Source organism: Muscardinus avellanarius, assembly GCF_963383645.1.
Source record: "Muscardinus avellanarius genome assembly, chromosome: 4".
Taxonomy (NCBI): Eukaryota; Metazoa; Chordata; class Mammalia; order Rodentia; family Gliridae; genus Muscardinus; species Muscardinus avellanarius.
In genome coordinates this window covers 134,667,290-134,689,145 of record NC_137789.1, presented here as the reverse complement: position 1 = coordinate 134,689,145, position 21,856 = coordinate 134,667,290, and the positions used below count along the sequence as shown (strand labels likewise).

Genomic DNA, 21,856 nt, shown 5'->3' with positions numbered 1-21,856 from the left:
CCAAGTAGACCCAAATACAATAATTCTGGGAGACTTTAATACGCCTCTCACACCACTGGATCGATCTTCGAGGCAAAAGATGAGTAAAGATGCTTTAGAACTAAAGGAAACCATAAACCAAATGGACCTAATAGACGTTTTCAGAGTATTTCAACCAGGAACTACAGAATACACTTTCTTCTCAGCAGCCCATGGAACCTTCTCCAAAATAGATCACATCCTGGGACACAAAGAAAATACCAGCAATTTCAAAAAATGTAATATAATCCCATGCATCTTTTCAGACCACAATGGAATAAAAGTAGAAATCAACAACAGGAAACTCGAAAGAAAGTATTCAAATTCATGGAGAATGAATGATACACTACTAAATGACGAATGGGTAAGAGCAGAAATTAGGGAAGAAATAAAGAAATTTATGGAAACAAACGAAAACAGAGACACAACCCACCAAAACCTATGGGACACCATGAAGGCAGTACTAAGAGGAAAGTTTATCGCATTGAGTGCCCACATAAAAAGGATGGAGAACCACCAAGTAAAGAACCTAATGAAACAACTCAAGGATCTAGAAATTCTGCAACAATCCATTCCCAAAGCCAGCAGAAGACGAGAAATCATCAAAATTAGAGCAGAAATAAATGAAATAGAGAACAAAAAAACAACTCAAAGAATCAATAAAACAAAAAGTTGGTTCTTTGAAAAGATTAATAGAATTGATAAACCCCTGGCCAACCTAACCAAAAGAAAAAGAGAATCAACTCAAATTACCAAAATTAGAAATGAAAAAGGAGATATCACCACAGATAGTGAAGAAATTCAAAACATTATCAGAAACTACTTTAAAAATTTATACTCCAATAGATTTGAAAACCTGGATGAAATTGACAGATTTCTAAACACAGTTAACCTTCCTACACTCAACCAAGAGGACATAGCAAGCCTAAACCAACCAATAACAACCAAAGAAATAGAAACGGCAATAAAAATTCTTCCACCAAAGAAAAGCCCAGGCCCAGATGGGTTCCCAGCTGAATTCTACAAAACCTTCAGTGAACAACTAATACCAATACTTCATAACACGTTCCGGGAAATTGAAAGAGATGGAACTCTTCCAAATTCCTTCTATGAGGCCAGTATCACATTAATCCCCAAACCAAATAAAGATACCTCAAGAAAGGAAAACTACAGACCAATATCCTTAATGAACATAGATGCAAAAATTCTAAACAAAATACTAGCTATACGCATTCAAAACTATATCAAGAGAATAATTCATCACGACCAAGTCGGTTTCATCCCAGAAAAACAAGGCTGGTTCAACATACGCAAATCAATACATGTTATTCACCACATAAATAGAACCAAGAACAAAAACCACATCATCATAGCAATAGATGCTGAAAAAGCATTCGACAAAATCCAACACCCATTTATGTTAAAAACACTGCAAAAAATTGGGATAGAAGGAAAGTACTTCAACATCATCAAGGCAATATACTGCAAACCCAAAGCCAACATTATATTGAATGGGGAAAAACTGCAAGAATTTCCGCTACAGTCAGGAACAAGACAAGGATGCCCACTTTCACCTCTCCTTTTCAATATAGTCCTTGAGACTCTTGCTGCAGCAATCAGACAAGAGAAGGAAATCAAAGGAATCCACATAGGAAGAGAGGAAGTGAAATTATCCTTATTCGCAGATGACATGATCCTTTACCTGGAAGACCCAAAGAACTCAACCAAAAGACTTCTGGAGCTGATCGACAAATTCGGCAAAGTCGCAGGTTACAAAATCAACCTAAAGAAATCAGTGGCCTTTCTTTATGCCAACAACGAATCCACAATGAAGGAAACAAAAACAACAATTCCATTCACTATAACCTCAAAACCAATAAAATACCTAGGAATAAACCTAACCCAAGATGTAAAAGACCTCTACAACAAAAACTATAAAACATTAAAGAAAGAAATAGAAGAAGACCTTGGAAGATGGAAAGATCTCCCGTGCTCATGGATAGGCAGAATAAATATCATCAAAATGGCCATTCTGCCAAAACTGATCTATAGGTTCAATGCAATTCCCATTAAAATACCAGTGACATTCTTCAGAGACCTAGAAAAATCAATCATGAACTTCATATGGAGAAAGAAAAGACCTAGAATAGCCAAAGCAATTCTCAATAACAAGAAACACGCAGGAGGCATTACAATCCCAGACTTCAAACTATACTATAGAGCAATAGTAGTAAAAACAGCATGGTACTGGCACAAAAACAGATATACTGACCAGTGGATTAGAATAGAAGATACAGAAACAAACCCACACATCTTTAGTCAATTAATCTTTGACAAAGGGGCCAAACACATACGCTGGAGAAAAGACAGCCTTTTCAACAAGTGGTGCTGGGAGAACTGGCTAGCCATTTGTAAAAAGATGAATCTAAACCCCTATATCTCACCTAACACAGGAATCAACTCAAGATGGATCAAAGACTTAGAAATTAGACCTGAGACGGTGAAGTTAGTAGAGGAGAACATAGGTTCAACACTACAACATATTGGCACAGGCAGTAACTTTCTCAACAAAACCTCCAAAGCTCAGGAAATTAAAGCAAGAATAAACAAGTGGGATAACATTAAACTAAAAAGTTTCTTCTCCTCAAAGGAAACTATCAATAACCTAAAGAGGAAGCCTACAGAATGGGAAAGGATCTTTACCAGCCACCATTCTGATAGGGGGCTAATATCCAGAGTATACAAAGAGCTCAAAAGGCTCTACACCAACAAAACAAACAACCCAATCAAGAAATGGGCAAATGAACTAAATAGACACTTCACAAAAGAAGAGATACAAAGGGCTAATAGATACATGAAAAGATGTTCTTCATCACTGGCCATCAGGGAGATGCAAATCAAAACTACACTGAGATTCCATCTAACCCCAGTGAGAGTAGCAAGCATAAAGAAATCAAACAACAACAAATGCTGGCGAGGATGTGGGGAAAGAGGAACTCTTTTACACTGTTGGTGGGAGTGCAAACTAGTTCAGCCACTATGGAGATCTGTGTGGAGATTCCTAAGAAAAGTGGGAATAGATCCACCATATGATCCAGCTATACCACTCCTGGGTATCTTTCCAAAAGGGTTGAATTCAGAGAAATACAGCAACATATGCATACCTATGTTCATAGCAGCACAATTTGTAATAGCCAAAATATGGATCCAACCCAGATCACCATCAACAGATGAATGGATAGCAAAACTGTGGGAAATACACACAATGGAATTCTATTCAGCCATAAAGAAGAACAAAATTTTATCATTTGCAAGAAGATGGAAAGCCCTGGAAAGCATCATGTTAAGTGAGATCAGCCAAGCACAGAAGGAGAAGATACACATGTTTCCTCTAATATGCCCAAACTAGAAAACACAAAGGATACCAGTAGGACCCCAGATATTAGAGGGGAAATACTAGCTAAGTTTTAATGGAAAGATAGGAGAGGAGAAAGGCCGATCTTGATTAAGGAGCATCTTCACCTGAACATGTGTAAAATTATGAATAAGACATGGTTAACCTGGCCAACCATTGGTGGGGGGGGGGGAGAAAACGGGGGCGGGGGGAGAGGGCACCAAATATAGTGTAAATGTATACTATTTATGTTAAAAAAAAAAAAATAAATTAGAAACTATGCGTTCATTTTTTGAATGATCTTCTAAGATCAAGATTCTATTCTCCATGTGGTCTAGTCGGTTGTTTGTACTTTGAATTGAGGCCTTTACTTTATTAATTGCATCCTTTATCTCTTTTTGACTCTGAATTCTTTTCGAAACACCTCTATTATTTCTACAGTTATTTTCCTGATTTGATCTTCTAGAAATCTCTGAATTTCTGTTTTATCAGTTTCTGATGTTGTGGGGTTGTGGGCATTCATTGCTCCATTGTTATTCCTCTTTCCCATGATATTGGAAGTTTGTGCCTTCTCTGGGTTCTTCCCTTGGGTCACTACGACTTCACTTAAGGTGCTCTGGATCTCGAGTCTGTGGTATCTTGGTCCACACTACTCCTTTACTGGTTTGTATAGCAGAGTCTCCGACCCAGGGAGTCAATCGAGGCTGTTTTAGACCATGGGGGGTGCCAGGTTGGGCGTTCTCCTATGGTGTGATATCTCTGCCACCGCCACTCCCCCACTGGGTCAAGTCTCTGGGAGTGCTGTACTGGGATTTCTCCTCCAGGGCCTGCAATTTGACTCATTGTTGTTGAGTGCGCAGATGTAACTGTAGTGGACTTGGTGAATTTGCTGCTGCCGCCGCCGGTGGCAATATGACGCTGCTGCCACGCCCTTGGCCGTGAGGCTGGCATATTTCTTCTCTGATTTTGAGCTTCGCTCTGAGTCCCTGCAAGGTGTGCTGAGCCCAGCCCCTGGGAGCTTAAGATGCTCCCTGCGTGGAGAAAACTGCCAAATCCCTCCCGGCTGTTCCACAGCGGCTCACCTCAGCTCGCTGGCCGCCACTCCTGTCTGGAGCCTGGTGGGCTGTTGAGTGCGTTGGTCTGGTGCCGTCCGGTGAAAATGCCGCTGCCGCCGGCAGTAAGGCGCTGCTTCTGTGTCCTCGGGCGTGAGGCCGGCGTATTTCCTCTGTGGCTCTGAGCTCCGTTATGAGTTCCCTTCTTCTCTGGAGCCTGGTGCTGCAAAAGAAGATGGCACCCGCCGCTCCACGCCATGGCTCTGGCTGCAGCACTGCGGTCTGGTTTCTGGTGTCTCATTTTTCCAGCCCTCTTTTTCTCTGTCCCTTGAAATTACATTTTTTGTTTCTCTGCTGATGGTGTTTTCTGGCTATGAAAGGCACTGATTTTGTGGTAATAGAGATTGATTGTTAGCGGGGCTCATAAGCCCAGCTTTCCTCCATCGCCATCTTCCTGGAAATCCACTTATCACCTTTGATAGAGCCAAGCCACAAGTTATATTTGAATTGTTGATGTGAAAGGGAATGGTAGATAATTTTCTTTCCTTTGTCTTTTTTTTTTTTCTTTCTTACGGGCTACACTCCCAGACCCATTTTTATACTTTTTTTAAATTTGGAAACAGGGTCTCTTAAGACAGCGTGGCTGGCTTCAAACCTGCGCAATCCTCCTTTCTCCACCTCCCAAGTGCTGGGATTACAAGTGTGTGCCACCATGCCCCGGCATGGATTGCTTTTAAGTAGTAGAAATAAAAACTTTGAGCAGGGCATGGTGGCGTGTGCTGGTAACCCCAGAATTTGGGAGGCTGAGACAGGAGGATGAGGTTCTCAGACAGCCTCATCTACTTAGTGAGGCCCTTTGCAACTCAGTGAGACCCTGTTTCAAAATAAAGAATAAAAAGTAGAGCTAGGGTATAGATTGGAAGTAGAATGTCCCTGGGTTTCATCCCCAGTACTGAGAAAAATGAAAAAAGAAAAGAAAAGAAACTTTGAAGGTTTCTAAGCCATTAATGAAAGAATAAACAGAATGTTTAGATAGAAGCATTCAGTTGTTAGAAGAAAGGGAACTACTTGAAGGAGAGCCTTTGGAACCAGATTATTTTACTTCCACTGGAGGCAGAAGGGACTTTGGGGAGGCAGCCTGCATTTAAATGGTATGACTTCCCACAGTCTGAACACGTGGATTGATTTAAAAGCAGATTTATACTGGCACTTTTACTGACATTTATGTGTGGATCACAGTCCTTCTTACCCTTTCATTTTATCACATCCCTGGGGGGTAATTCATTTTTATCCCGGTTTGTTAGGAAGGGAGTAGAGATAGAGAAGGGTTAAGTGATTTGCTGAGGATCATGGAACCAGACACTAAACAGAGTCCTGATTAGAACGTAGAGTTCCTGACTCCTATGCTTAGATGCAGATCACTAGGCAACATTTGCCTCCCTGTAGGAAGAAAGGCCCTCCATACCCCCCAAAACAATCTGTTCAGCTTCACTGTGCTAAATAGCATCTGAAGCATCTCAGCTTTGTGAAAAATAAGAGAAATTATACATGGCCTGACCTTTTAGATACCTACTGGGAAAAATGGAAAACTCAGAGAGTGTCACAGCTCTCTGGATCCAGCTGGCTCTCTTGCCACTGTCAGAAGCCTATGCCTTCATGGTTAGGTACACTTTAAGACTGGGATTTGAGAGCCTTTCCTCAGAAACTTGTTATATTGTAAATAATATATAGGATTGAGAGATTGACTTGACCCATAGATTTATCTGGCTATTTTTTTTTTGTGTGTGTGGTACTGAGGATTAAACCCAGGGGCATTCTGCCTTCTAGCTACACCCCAGCCCTATTTTTTATTTTTATTTTGAAATAGGGTCTCTAGGGTTCTGAAGCTGTCCTTAAATCAGTGATCCTTCTGTCTCAGCCTCCCAAGTACTGGGATTATAAGCCTGCACTGCCATGCCCAGCCTATCTGGCAATTATTTTGGAGTTAAAACTTTGGCAGTATGGCAGCTCCTCCTGATTTTGAGATACTAGCCTATGAACTCTTATCTACTTGTAGTTAGGTTTGTTTGTTTGTTTGTTTATGGTACTAGGGATTAAACCCAGGGACATTGTACCTCCAAGCTACAACCCCAGCCCTGTTTTTTATTATTTATTTGGAAACAAGATCTCACTAAGTTGTGGAGGGCCTCACTAAGTAGCTGAGGCTGGCCACGAGGGGATCCTTCTGTCTAAGTCTCCCAAGTACTGGGATTACAAGTGTGTGCCATTACTCCTGGCTTCTAGTTCTATTACTTAGTTTTTAAACGATTTTATCTGTGGACCACAGTTATGAGAGATTTTGTACAGCGGTATAGAAAGCTCAAGGACTATCCGGGTGTGGTGGCGCACGCTTGTAATCCCCGCGCTTGGGAGGCAGAGACAGGAGGATCGCGCAGGTTCGAAGCTAGCCGCGCACGCTGGCTTAGGAGACCCTGTTTCCAAATAAAAATGTAAAAATAGGTATGGGAGTGTAGCCCGGAGATAGAAGGGCTTCCAGGAACCCCAATACCACCAAAAAAAAAAGAAAGAAAGAAAGAAAGAAAGCTCAAGGACTAAAAATGAATGCCAGGAAAGGTTTTATCCCCTTTCAGATCACTATATTTGGCTAAACCCCAAATTTATACTATCCTAAACCACTCTTTCATTCCCTACACGTTTGGCAGAAGCAAAAGACTCTCTAGCAGATTTAACCCATTTGAGGAAGAAAATGACTCCCACATAAAAGCCCCTATAAGGGTGAGAAATTGCTCTTTGTTCTTTGCACACAAAATCACTTTCTATCCTGAGGAGTGTCAGCACTCATAGATTTATCAGCACTTTGTCAAGAAAAAGGAGTGGGGGAAGAAGTTGCTATATTTTCTTTTGTTTTGTTTGTATTAACTGGGGATTGATCCAGGGGAATTTGACTACTTAGCTGTACCCTAGTCCTTTTAATTTTTTGCTATTTTATTTTATTTACAAGCGTGCGCCACTATGCCCAGCTCCCCAGTCCTATTTTTAATTATTTTGAAACAGGTTCTCACTAAGTTACAGAGTGCCTCACTAAGTAGCTGAGGTGTCTGTGAACCATGATCCTCCTGTCTTAGCCTCCCAAATGCTGGGATTACAAGCGTGTGCCACCATGCCAGGCTTCCCCCCGCTCTTTTTAAAAAAAAAATTTTAAGCTTAAGCAATTTTTATTATTACAAAGGCAGAAAGAAGGGACAGAAATTACAAAGTACTACATCAGAGAGTGACATAGTGGAGTGACTTGAAAATAAGACAATTCTTTTTTTAATTTATTTTTTGTGGTACTGGGGATGAAATCCAGGGGCTTTTCTACCTCTGGGCTATGCTCCCGGACCTATTTTATATTTTATTTGGAAACAGGGTCTCACTAAGTTGCTGAGAGCCTAACTAAGTAGCTGAGGCTGGCTTTGAACCTGTGCGATCCTCCTGTCTCAGCCTCCCAAGTACTGGGATTACAAACATGCACCAACACTCCCGGCTAGGACACTCCATTTTAAAATTTTGAAACAGGGTCTCATTAAGTTGCTGAGGGCCTTGCTAAGTTGCTGAGGCTGGCCTCAAACCTGCAATCTTCCTGTCTCAGGGATTTTAGGCAGGTGCCACCATGTTCCCTCTGGCTATTTTTTATTTTAAGACAGAGTGGAGAATTTCTTGAGGGTGACCTGGAACTTGTATTCCTTCTGCTTCAGCCAACAAGTTTTTGGAACTATAGGTACACTCCACTACCCCTGGCACCTATACTCTGTCTAAAGGGGCATATAGTTGTGTTTTTTGTTGTTGTTGTTGTTGTTGTTGTTGTTTGCGGTACTGAGGATGGAACACCGGGGCATTCTACCTCCAAGCAGCACTCCCAGCCTTATGTTTTATTCTTTATTTTGAAATAGGATCTCATTGAGTTGCAAAGGGTCTCACTAAGTAGCTCAGTCTGTCCATGAACTGCAATCCTCCTGTCTTAGCCTCCTGAATGCTAGGATTAGAAGTGTGCACCACCACGCCTGGCTATCTAGTTTGATTTGAGAAGTTATCATCTCTCCTGAGTCTCTAGTGAGCAGGAGAGTTCTGTCACTGGCCTTTCTTCAGTTTTCATTTTGGCAGAAAGTAATGTTCTTGGTTCTATATTATATGGCTAATGTAGATACGATCTTATTAACTACTAGATTCCCCCCCCAACCCCGTGGTACTGGGTTTGGAACCCAGGAGCATTCTACCTACACGCTACACTCCCTGCCCTATTTTTTATTCTTTATTTTGAAACAGGGTCTCACTGAGTTGCAAAGGGTCCCACTACATAGCTGAGGCTGCCTGCAAACTGCAGTCCTCCTGTCTCAGCCTCCCAAAAGCTGGGATTACAAATTGTACTACCATACCTGGGCTAATTACTAGGTTTTGTAAGTGGAGATTTTTATCTGAGCATGGTGGCACACCCCTGCAATCCCAAGGACTCAGGAAGCTGAGGCAGGAGGATTGCAAATTTGAGGACAGTGTTGGCAATTTAGCAAGGTCCAATTTCAGAATAAAAAAATAAAAAGGGCTAGAGATGTAGCTCAGTGGTAGAGTACCGCTGGGTTCAATCCCCAGTAGGGAAAAAAAAAAAAAAGAAAAAAAGAAAGTATCTTTGGCTATCATTCATTTGGACAGTGTTGGAAGAAAAATAAGCAGTTGGTATAGGGCTCTAGATAAAGGCAGTGGCTCCTGAGTATGCTTAGTTACAGACAGCTGCATGGAGATCATACATTTACCAAAGTCTGGAATCTGAGAACTCTTTCTTGTAAAAGCTCATTTTCATGATAAAGAAGAGTGTGGGTGGTAATTGTGAGGATTGCTTTATCCCCAAGTAAAAGGGAAATGGGAGATGGTTGAGAACATTATCTTCCCTTTTAGCAGATATACATCAACAGCAAGGACTGAACCTGACTTCCATTTAAAGAAATGATTTGTTCTATTTTCTGGCTCATTTAGAAGGGCATGGGACCTGGGCAGTGCAGGCTGCTGACATACTGACTTCATGTGCTCTCTTCAGCTGGAGAGGCTCTGAGCACATAACCAAAGCCATTTTGTTTTCTTGTTCGATTCCTTGGCTTCTGTGTCAGTGAAGTGCTTAGGTTTACAGCCAGATAGATGCCTGTATTCTAGAATCCACCTATTGTATTTTTAAATTATTCTACTGGCAGGTGTCAGCTTCTACATCCTTCCTGTACCACTTTACTGATTGACAGCGAACCTGCTGATTGCTGGTGATTTTGTCCAGAGATGCTGGAATTGGCTGGAGTTTATAATGCCTCTGGGATTTTAGTGGCTTAGCTTGTTACACCAGTTATATTTTCATCCTCTCCTTGAGTTCCTTGACTTTTCTCCTAAGGAAATGAGATGCTGGTACTTCCTTCTATCAGTCCCTGTGACATTATCCATCTCCCATAATGAGCAGGTTTTGATTTTGGTTCTGTGGCATCTCATCCCAGCTCTGTGCCAGGCCACAAAATAGGATCTGGCTGAGTCTTGTCTTTGCTTTCCATCTTTTTCCTTATAGTATGTAAAAGCTACTCAGACAGACAGACCTTTTTGACCTGATTCTTTAGAGACATAAATTTATGTGTGCTCTGCTGAAGGCTCTGTCTCCTTCCTGTTTTTAATCTTATTTAAATATCATTCACTTGGTTTTATAATTAAGCTACCCCTCTGCTCTGAGGCAGGCATCTAAGCTATCACTTAATTGTGTCTTCCCATGTTTGGCTTGTTCTTCTGTGCACCTGGTTTACTTCAGTGTGGGGACAGTTTTTGTTCTGGAGAAGTTCCCATATCCATTATTCATTCTGTTCCTACATGGCAAACAGTTTGCTGCTACCTTCTTTCCCTCCCGCTGAATTCAAAACAGAATAGAAAAATAGTTGGGGAAGCCCTCATTGTGTGGGATACATTAGTGCTTGAAACAGCTCAGCGAACAAGATCTTTGTGGGCTGATGAACGCCTGTGTAAGGTAGCAAGATTCTCAGTACTGAACTTCTGTTTTCTTATTTGTTTCATTTTTTAAACTGAGTCTTGTGTTGTCCAGGCTGATCTTGAACTCCTGGGCTCAAGTGATCCTCTTGCCTTAGCCTCCCCAGTAGCTGGGACTGCAGGCATGCACCACCGCGCCTTGCGTAAAGTCTTTCTATTTGAAAATCAAATTGGCTGCTTCTGCCTCTGGAAAGTCACTTGGGATTTAGGAATTATTAAAGTACTTTGTCCTGGATCTGTCTCCCAGAATCTGGGTACTACATTCTTACTTCATTCTACTTGCATGTGCATGCAGAAAAGCCTGAATTTCTACATACTGCCATCATACCATTTTACTAAGCAGGATGCACATGATACCCAAGGCAGGAGACATGGGCTGAAGCTAAGATGAAATTTATAATTACATCTAGACAGAGTCAGAAGAGCCAGCACTTGCAGTCTACTTGCAGTGCCTGAAAAAAAGCCCAGAAACTAAGATTTCAGGGGTCCTGGGGAAAAGATTCCATTGAAGAAATGAGTATACATGGAGCACCTACTTCCTACAACTTAATTAATGGCTAATGTAAGGCCTCAAATATTTCACTGCAAAAACCTCTCTATTTTTCACTCAGTTCAGAGTAAGAATATTTGAAGCCACATATGTGAAGCTTCATTTAGTAGAAGAGAGCAAAAATTAAAGAGTCAAACCCAGCTTCATAGGATATTGGTATTTAGAGCTTTTTTTTTTCTTTTTTTTTTTTTTTTTTTTTTTTTGCGGGTCTGGGGATGGAACCCAAGGGCATTTGACCTCCGAGCTACACCCCCTGCCCAATTTTTTATTCTTTATTTTGAAACCGAGTCTCACTGAGTTGCAGAGGGCCTCACTAAGTAGCTGAGGCTGTCCGCAAACCACAATCCTCCAGTCTCAGCTTCCCAAATGCTGGGATTATAAGTGTGCGCCACCACGCCTGGTTGAGCATTTTTAATTTTGATTGCAAATTGGGTTATTATTCTGAAGACTATCACAGTGTTGCCTTGCACAAGGCCCAGGGCTCAAATATGAATTCTTGCACAGGAACCCATGGGCTAAGCTGGACATGGTGGCATGGTGTGTGTGTGTGTGTGTGTGTGTGTGTGTGTGTGTGTGTGTGTGTGTGTTACTGCAAATGGAACCCAGGGGCCTTCTACCAGGGCTACACCCCCAGCCCTATTTTTATTTTATTTGGAAACAGGGTCACACTAAGTTGCTGAGAGAGCCTCACTAAACTGCCAAGGCTGGCTTTGAACCTACGATCCTTTTGTCTCAGCCTTCCAAAGTACTGGGGATTACAAACTTATACCACCATGCCCAGCTGTGACATATGTCTTTAATCTGAGTAGTTGGGAAGCTGAGACATGAGGATCACAGACTTAAGAACAGTCTCAGCAACATAGCAAGGCTTTCAGGAATCTAGCAATACCCTGTTTCTAAACAAAAAATGAAAAGGTCTGGGGATGTAGCTTAGAGGTAGAATGCCCTTGGGTTCAAACTTTCAGTACCAACACCACCACCACCACCATCACCAAAAAAAAAAAAAGTTTATGGACTTTTGCTTCCTTTGCTTTTACCCATCAATAAGAAACACTTTGTATGTTTAACCCTGTACTCAGTATGGTATACTATGATGTGAACATCAGCTGGTCACTTATGCAGAGGTTATGAGAAGTTGGGTTGGAATTTTTGTGGGGCTTATGGTAGTGTTATTGGAAAGAAAAACATTGACCTGTTGGGGTTTTTTTTTTTTGTGTGTGTGTGTGTGTGGTACAGGGTGTGGAACCCAGGGTCTTTTCTACCTCTGGGCTATACTCCCAGTCCTATTTTATATTTTATTTGGAAACAGGGTCTCACTAAGTTGCTGAAAGCCTCACTCAGTAGCTGAGGCTGGCTTTGAACCCGTGCGATCCTCCTGTCTCAGCCTCCCAAGCGCGGGGATTACAAGTGTGCACCACCATGCCTGGCTCTTATTTTTATTTTTAATTTTTTAAAACTAGGGATTGGACCCAGGGGCATTTGACCTGCAATATATACCCTTCAGCCCTTTTTATTTTAAGATAGAGTCTCACTAAGTTTTTGAGACTAGCCTTAAACCTGCGATCCTCCTGTCTCAGCCTCCCAAATACTGAGATTACAGGTATATGCCAGTGTGCCCAGCTATAACTGCTTCCTTTAAAAAAATTATTTTTGATAATGATAAACCAAAACCAAAATGTAAATGATAAACCAAAGAGTTAAGGGAAAAAAAGTACATCTTGCCCGTCATGCCTTCATCGTGACTAGAGTGTGTACTGTACTTGACAGTAAACTCTTACAGACATAGCACTAATTAACAATTGTATGTTTATGCATCAATGCCGTATCTATTATAGTTATGTTAACTATTGCCTCCATATGCTGCTATTTCTGGGACTGTCCTTGGAATAGTTAGGTTGGTCATTTGCTCACATGGCTTCAAGCAGACAAATGGATCAAGGGCAGAGTTTTTATTTATTATTTTTGTGGTACTGAAAGTAGAACTCAGGGGCTTTCTACCTCCAGACTATACTCTCTCTCTCTCACACACACACACACACACACACACACACACACACACACACACTGAGGATGAAACCCAAGGACATTTTACCTCCTGGCTACACCCCCAGCCCTTTTTTTTTTAATCTTTATTTTGAAGCAGGGTCTTACTGAATTGCAAATGGCCTCACAAAATAGCTGAGGCTGTCCGCGAACCCAGTACCTCCTGTCTCAGCCTCCCAAATGCTGGGATTGCAAGTGTGTGCCACCACACCTGACTCTATTTTTTAAATTAATTAATTAATTTTTTGAGTGTCTGGGGATGGAACCCAGGGGCATTCAACCTCTGAGCTACACCCCCTGCCCTACTTTTTATTTTGAAACAGGGTCTCACTAAGTTGCAGAGGGCCTCACTAGGTAGCTGAGGCTGTCTGCGAACCATGATCCTCTGGTGTCAGCCTCTCGAATGCTGGGATTACAAGCGTGCGCTACCACGGCTTATTTTTATATTTTTAATTTGGAAACAGTGTCTCACCAAGTTGCTGAGAGCCTCATTAAGTAGCTGAGGCTGGACATGAACCTGTGTGATCCTCCTGTCTCAACCTCCCAAGTACTGGGATTACAAGCTTGCACTACCAAGCCTGGGCAAGGGTTTGTACTAGGGATAGAGCCCAGGGACATTCTATCTCTGAGCTACACCTCCAGCCCTACTTTTTTATTCTTTATTTTGAAACAGGGTCTCACTGAGTTGCAAAGGTCCCCACTAAGTAGTTGAGGCTGTCCTTGAACCCACATTCTCCTGTCGAAGGCTCCCAAGCACAGGGATTACAGACCTGCGTCACCACACCTGGCTAGTGCAGGGAAGAGGTGAGCCAGGAGCCAGTCAGCAGGAGCTCTGCACTGAGTGCGCTGGCCCCACACCGCGTGCCACTGTTCTGCAGTTCTTGTTGTTGCCCCTCGTGTGAGGGCATTCCTTCCTTTGGCCTGCTGTCAAAGCTCTGGGCAGAGCTCTGTGTCATAAATAATTATGAATAAACCTGGTTGGAAATTGTTCAATCACAACGTTTTACTTTTGTTTTGTTTTGTTTTTTTTGTTCTGGCTCTGTTTTTGCATAAAAAGGAAGATCTTGGTTCTATAAAGTCCATTCTGTGTACTTTCCATAATTTTGAAGGAGGCAACTGAGTGAGCAAATTACAAATTATTTTAATTGAGTTATGTGCTTAAAAAAAAGAAAGAATAAAGAGAAAGCAGAGACAAAAAGAGAGGGGGAAGAGGTGTGTGAGAGGGAGATTGGAGAAGAGAGGAGGGCAAACTGGGTGTGGTGGCTCATGCTTGTAATCCCAGCATTTGGGAGACTGAGATAGGAGGATTGTGGTTCTCAGTCAGCCTCAGCTACTTCATGAGACCCTGTTTCAAAATAAGAATAAAAATAAAAACTAGGGCTGAGGGTGTAGCTTGGAGATAGAATGCCCCTGGGTTCCATCCCCAGACTCCCCCCACACACACACACACACGGAGGAGGGCAGATAGAAGGGTCTGGATGAGGGCATCTGAGGTGGCCCATGCTGAGCTAAGCTCCTGGGAGTCTAGCAGCAAGTGAGAGCTATAGGAAGGTAATAATGAGGTATTAAACAACTCTTAACAAGTGAATGAGGACCAACAGAGAAAGGGGACCAAAAACATGGAAATGATATGGAGCACATCATTTATAATGAATTGCTTTTGTCCTTTTAATATTTAAGTCAGTCTGGCACTTTTGTTTAATCTTATCTAATGGAATGATACTTTGAACACTATAAACAGGAGACCAGGTTCTAGTCACATCTTAGTCACTAGCTAGGTTGAGGTGGGGTTATAGTAGGGTATTTTCTAATTGGACTGAATGATCTCTGAGGTTCTTTTGATTTCTGAAAGTTCATACACAGCCATGTCACAGCTTTCCAGGCTTAGAACTCTGATTATATCTGGTCAAAGGAGAGAAGAGTTTGTGTGCAGTGGCGTATAGGATGTTGAACGGTTGATACAGTGAGTGCAGAATCAGGGAGATGATAGAGAAGAAAGGTATTGTTTCATGGGTCACTCTTGAAGAGAAATGCTGGTCTTTGATGTCAGAGGCTTGTGGGGGCAAGTTTAAGGTTTCTTTGTTTGTTTTAGTCCTGTTAAAGGCACTCTAGAAAATCACTACTTCCAGGTTGCTTTTTGGGGGTGGAGGAGAGGTGCTTGGCCCAAATGATCAGACATAGAACATGGGTTCTGCAGCTCTGGTTTTCAGAGCAGCACGGTGCTGGGCACTCCTCCTTCATACTGTGTGGTGAGCAGCTGAGACAGGTTGACTCTTGGCTCATGCCAGAATTGCTTTCTTCCCCCTTCATTTTTATCACTTTGCCATCCCTGACTCTGAATCTCAGAGATGAAGACTAGTTACAGTCCAGCAGAGGAGCAATAAATCACTGCCCCACTTCCTTTTCTCTAGGCTTCCTGTCCTTTAATTACCAAACAACCACTGCTGAGACTGCATCTTTGTGCAGTGCATTCTGGAGACAGAAGCCCTTGTTGATTGGATGTGTGTAAAAGCTGCTTGGTCTCTCTAGCCATCACTTTCTACAGAGTGCCACCTGAGCTACCCAGCCCTTTCTGTTGTCTCCTGTGAGTTGATGGAATCTGATTTCTAGGTGTTTATCCATTCACAGAGCTCTTCTGAGCATTGAGTTTAAAAGGTGGGGTGGCTAGCCCCTCTGTAGCTCCAGTGTGATCTTCATTACGGAGGGAAGTTTTGAGATGGGGATAATCATCATTAAGGGGATTCTTGACGAGCTATCTTTATTCCCTGAGCTCCTGGTAGGAACTATGCTGGCCCTTTGTGATCCAGAATGGGCTCCTGTGAAGCTTTTTTCCTCCCAGTGAAACCCAGAAGATCACTTAACTGACACTGTCAAAACTTCCAGCTGAAGCCAGGCATGAGAGTGTATACTTGTTCTTGGAAGGCTGAGACATGAGGAGCACAGATTCTTGGCCAGCCTCAGCTACTTAGTGAGACTCTGCAACTTAGTGAGACCTAGTTTCAAAATAAAGAATAAAAAATAGGACTTGGAGTGTAGCTTGGAGATTAGAATGCCACTGAGTTCAATCCCTAGTCTGGAAAAGAAAAGATGACACAAGAAAAGAAAGGAAAAGATGCCAGCTTGGGGAGCTCAATGGCAGAGTACTTGGCTAGCATGTTTGAGGTCCTGGGTTCAATACCAAGCCTTCCCCACCCCCAAATACCAACTAATTTGCCTTTCTGTCATGAAACCCCAGAGAAATTATGGCCTGGCAGGGGTAAAGAGTTTATAAATTATGATGACTGCCTCATTTCTGACAATGTTTTAAAGCTATTTGAGGGAAATATTCAGGCTTTAGAGATAGGATAAAAGTGTAGCCAGGCTCCTCTTGTATTTTCCTTGCATTCTATTCTTCTTTCTTTCTTTCTTTCTTTCTTTCTTTCTTTCTTTCTTTCTTTCTTTTTTTCATTACTGAGAGTTGAACTCAGGGCCTTGTACATGGCAGACAAGCACTCTGCCTTCAAGCTGCATCTCCAGCCCTTTTTCTAAAATTAGTGATTTGTAGTCATACATGTTAATAGGGTAAAAGATGGTAGAGGCATGCATGCACACATCACTCATTTAGCTTTTCCCCAATTCCCTTCCCATTCCCTCCCCTCCAGCCTTTTTAATATTTATTTTGAAGCCAGATATGCTGATATACACCTGTAATCCCAGTACTTGGGGGACTGAGCAGGAGGATCAGACCCTCCAGAAGTTTAGCGAGATCCTGTTTCAAGTTAAAAGGACTGGTGGGTATAGCTGGGAGGTAGAATGTCCCTGAATTCAGTCCCCAGTGCCAAATTTTATTTTTTATATTTTATTTTTTTTGAGGTTCTAGGGATGGAACCCAGGGGCAATCTACCTTTGATCTACACCCCCAGCCCTATTTTTATTCTTTATTTTGAAAGGGTCTCACTGAGAACCAAGTGAAAACATGAGAAAGGCTGTTCAGTGCAGGCACCTGCATGGGATGGGTGTGTTGTGTGCCCAAGGCAGGTGGCCAGGTCACCGCCTTGGGGCTGTGGGATGAGAGGAGCAAAGGGCCTCACTAAGTAGCTGAGGCTAGCTGTGAACCGCCATCCTCCTGTCTCAGTTTCCCAAATGTTGGGATTACAAGAGTGCACCACCATGCCTGGCTTATTTTCAGCTGGGCATGGTGGTACACATCTGTAATCCCAGTACTTGGGGGACTGAGATAGAGATTGCAAAGTCGAGGCAAGCCTTAGAAATTCAGTGAGACCCTGTTTCAAAGTAAAGATAAGAGCCGGGCATGGTGGTGCACACTTGTAACCCCAGCATTTGGGAGGCGGAGACAGGAGGATCGAGGTTCGCAGAAGTCTTAGCTACTTAGTAAGGCCCTTTACAATGCAGTGAGACCCTGTTTCAAAGTAAAGAATTAAAAATAGGGCTTGGAGGGTAGCTCAAAGGTAGAATGTCACTGGGTTTCATTCCCAGTACTACAATAAATAAATAAATAAATAAATAAATAAATAAATAAATGGTTAGGAGTGGAGATCAGAGGTACATTGCCCCTTTAATCCTCAGTAAAAAACAAAAACAAAACTGCATGCATCTACACACACACACACACACACACACACACACTTTAAGATGGGTTCTCACTAAATTGACCAGATAGGTTTCAAATGTGTAATCATCCTGCCTTTACCTCCTGAGCAGCTAGGATCATAGGTGTGCCACCTGCTGTTTCTCTATTGCGCCTGTGCTGTTGGAGGACAGGAGTGAGCTTGTATTGCAGGCAGGCAGCAATGTCTGCAGTCTCTCTCCTACTCATCTTCCCTGCTGCTCAGATCAAAGTGCACATCTCTTCTCTAGGAGTAGCAAACTTCACACTAAGGCAGAATGGGAGAAAGAATTTCTTCACTTTTTAAGACATGGTCTTCAACACTATAACTTAGATGTCAGAAGGACCACAGAGCCGGGCGTGGTGGCGCACGCTTGTCATCCCCGCGCTTGGGAGGCAGAGACAGGAGGATCACGCAGGTTCAAAGCCAGCCGCGCGCACTGGCTTAGGAGACCCTGTTTCCAAATAGAAATGTAAAAATAGGTCTGGGAGTGTAGCCCAGAGGTAGAAGGGCTTCCAGGAACCCCAGTACCACTAAAAAAACAAACAAACAAACAAACAAAAAAACACAGAGGCTCTTGTGATAGAAAAGGTACAGGAGAGTTAGTTAAAATGGCACAGAAACAAGATTGATTCTGTGGACAAATGTCCTAGGTGAATGAGTACAAGTCAACTGAGATTTTCTTTTTATGCTTAATACTTATTTGCGAAATTGTCTTCAAAGCTGCACTGTTAATATAGGGACTTGGCAGTCATTCTCTTCACTGAGATTACTTGGATTTTAGTAATCTCGTCCCTCACTAACAGTTGCCAGGCAGAGAGGAAATCTTTTCAGTAAATGTTGTCACTATCAAGAGAGGATAGAACAAGCTGCACTTTTGTTGTAATAGAACAGTAAGGATATTTTTCTTTATTCATAAGCTCTTTACCCACCCAGAGCAGGAAAGTCTACCTGTAGTTCTACAGTATAGCTATCACATCTGGTAACCAGTTGGAATAACTGTAGACACCCCCCTTGGCAATAATGTTTGGAACAGTTATATGGCCAAAGTTCATTGACAATAGCTGTTAGCAGCCTGAGGTGACAGAGACCCTTATTCTCTACCTGTAAATTGAGGGAATTTGATGAAAAATCACCATGTGGGAGTAAATTTGAAACACTAAGATGTCAGTTTTACAGTTAGACTTCTGAGATTAATTGCTACTTTAGAAATGGCAAAAAGAAGTAGATTTTAAAATTTTTATATGAAGCCAGGAGTGGTGGCTCATGTTTGTAATCCCAGTACTTGGGAGACTGAAATAGTAGGATCACAAGTTTGAAGCTGGCCTTGACAACTTAGCAAGGCCCTCCACAACTTAGTGAGACCCCATTTTCAAATAAGAAATAAAATCAGGTACAGGGGCAATGTACTTTTGATCTATACCCCTAACCCACCCACCCACCCTTCCTTCCTTCCTTTCTTTCTTTCTTTCTTTCTTTCTTTCTTTCTTTCTTTCTTTCTTTCTTTCTTAAAGTACTGGGAATGAAACCCAGGGAAATTCTACCTCTGAGCAACCCTCTGAGCCCTATTTTTTATTCAATCCTTAGTACCACACACAAAAAAAAGAAAAATACTATCTCAAAAAGTAGATAGTACTTTTTTGCAGAGTGGGGAGTTGGTGCTTGAATTTGAACCTAAGGCCTTGCACATACAAGCTAGACAAACAATCTACCACTGAGCTATACGTGGCGGCGCACAATTGGGAGGTGGAGACAGGAGGATCATGCGGGTTTGAAGCCAGCCGCACTGGCTTAAGAGACCCTGTTTCCAAATAAAAATATTTTAAAAAAATAGGGCTACCAGGAACCTCAGTACCACCAAAAAAAGAAAAAAAGAAAGAAAAAAAAAAAGTAAAGAATAAAAAATAGGGCTGGGGTATAGTTTGGAGGTAGAATGCCCCTGGGTTCCATCCCCAGTATTGCACAAAAAAAAAAAAAAAAAGACTTAGGGTAGCTAGGTATGGTGGTGCTATCTGTAATCCCAATACTTGTGAGGCAGAGACAGGAAGACCATAGGTTTGAAGTCAGCCTTAGTAATTTGGGGAAACCCTATTTTAAAATAAAAATGATTGGGGATATAGCTCAGTGGTAGAATTTATACCTTTGGGTTCAACCCCAGGTACCAAAAAAAGAGAAAAGGAAAAAAGCTTTAGATAAAATATCCCCAAATCATAAACAATAAAAACAGAAATATACAAAAGGGATTATATCAAATAAGAACCTTCTTTATAACAAAGAAAACAAAGTAGAGGCAACCTACAAAATGAAAGTTTTTTATTTTTATTTTTGGTACTGGTGATTAAACCCAGAGGCATTCTACCTCCAGATTATACCCCTAGCCTGATTTTTTATTTATTATTTGGAAATAGGGTCTTACTAAATTGTGTAGGGCCTGTAAGTTGCTGATCCTGACTTCAAACCTTTGATCCTCCTTTATCAGCCTCCCAAGTACTGTTATTACAAGCATGCACATCCATAACCAGCTTGAAAGAAATTATTTTGAAACTATTCATTTGACAAAGCATTAATAGCCACAATATATGTACAAGGAACTCAAAAAACTTAACAACAATAAGGTAATCCAGTTAAAAATGGGCAGGAGGCTGAGGGTGTAGTTCAGTAGTGGAACACATGGTTAGTAAGTATGCATGAGGCCCTGGCACCAAAACCAAACAAAAAACAAAGAGCAAATGATTTATTTATTTTTTGTGGTACTGGGGATTGAACCCAGGGGCATTTTACCTCTGAGTTACGCCCCCAGCCCTATTTTTTATTTTTTATTTGGAAACAGGGTCTCACTAAGTTGCAGAGGGCCTTTATGGCACAGTGAGGGTGACTATTTAATAACCTATTAAATAATTCATGAAAAACTAGAAGATAGGTGCTCAAAGACACCAAACATGAGGAAATGATAAGGAGATGGAAATGCTAATTACCTGATTTGATTAATACATTCTGTTTACCTGTGTGGAAACAGCATGCTGTATTTCCATAAATAAATCAGTTATTATATGTTCATCAGAACTAATAAATAAAATACCAAGATGGCTAAGAATGACTCACTCTAGCCCTATTGATTTCTGTAGTGCTACTACACTTTGATATAGTTTTACTGATTATGGTTTGAATAACTTGTTGATGTCTTCTTTTTTTTTTTAAAGCCTTGATAAATTTGCTGAAGTTTCTTATGTCAAATGAAACTGTACTTTTGGCCAAACACAACATTTTTACATTAGCCCTTATGGTGAGTAACACAACTAATATTTCTTTTCTGAAGCCATGTGCTAAGGCAGAAGTGGAGGGGTTTGAAACAGGAGCAGGTGGTCTGGAGACTATGCTCTTGAGGAAAGTAGGCTATATTTTCCTTATGATCAGAATCTCTAGACTGGTGCTCCCTACTCTCACCTATGCATTTGGCAAACCTGGGACTCTTCCCTTCATATTGCCTGGCAGGTGTGGTTGTAGATCAGATCTCTGTGTACAAATAGTGAATCTAGTCCCAGTCGAGAGTCTTTACCATGCTACTAAAGTTTCCATATTGGTAAATAACAAAGCCTGTAGAGGTGTCCCAGCCAGATATGAGGTTCCATCATGGCTACACTTGGTTTCCAAGAGGCATAAATGCCTATTTATTTGAGTAGCACATCATTATATTGTATTCCCCATCACACAGAAGAGGTATAAATTCATTTTAAAAGCATAGATGCTGGGCGTGGTGGCATACACTTGTAATCCCAGCGTTTTGGGAGGCTGAGATAGGAGGATGCACAGGTTCAAAGCCAGCCTCAGCTACTGAGTGAGGCTCTCAGCAACTTAGTGAGACCTTGTTTCAAAATAAAGTATTAAAAAAAATAGGCCTGGAAGTATAGCCTGGAGGTAGAAAAGCCCCTGGGTTCCACCCCAAGTACCACAATAAATAAATAAATAAATAAATAAATAAATAACAAAAAATTAAAAATAGGACTGGGGATATAGCTTGGAGGTACAGTGCCCCTGAGTTCCATCCCCAGTACCACAAAAAAATAAAAAAAAGAAAGCATAGATAATAATAAGAGTTAAAAAAATAATTAGAAAGTATGTTTTGAATATGTATAACCTTCATTTAAATATA

The 21,856-nt window shown here is 41.6% G+C and overlaps 1 protein-coding gene across 1 annotated transcript in view; it reads left to right on the top strand.

The window, feature by feature from the left end:
• The window catches only part of ARMH3 (armadillo like helical domain containing 3), a gene marked incomplete at its 3' end in the record, with an annotated part of 257,318 nt that overhangs the window by 113,157 nt on the left and 122,305 nt on the right, over positions 1-21,856 (top strand). Inside the window, exon 21 of the mRNA XM_080693692.1 lies at positions 20,907-20,989. Within this exon, the coding sequence (XP_080549818.1) occupies positions 20,907-20,989 (83 nt within the window). The remainder of the gene's footprint in view (positions 1-20,906; positions 20,990-21,856) is intronic.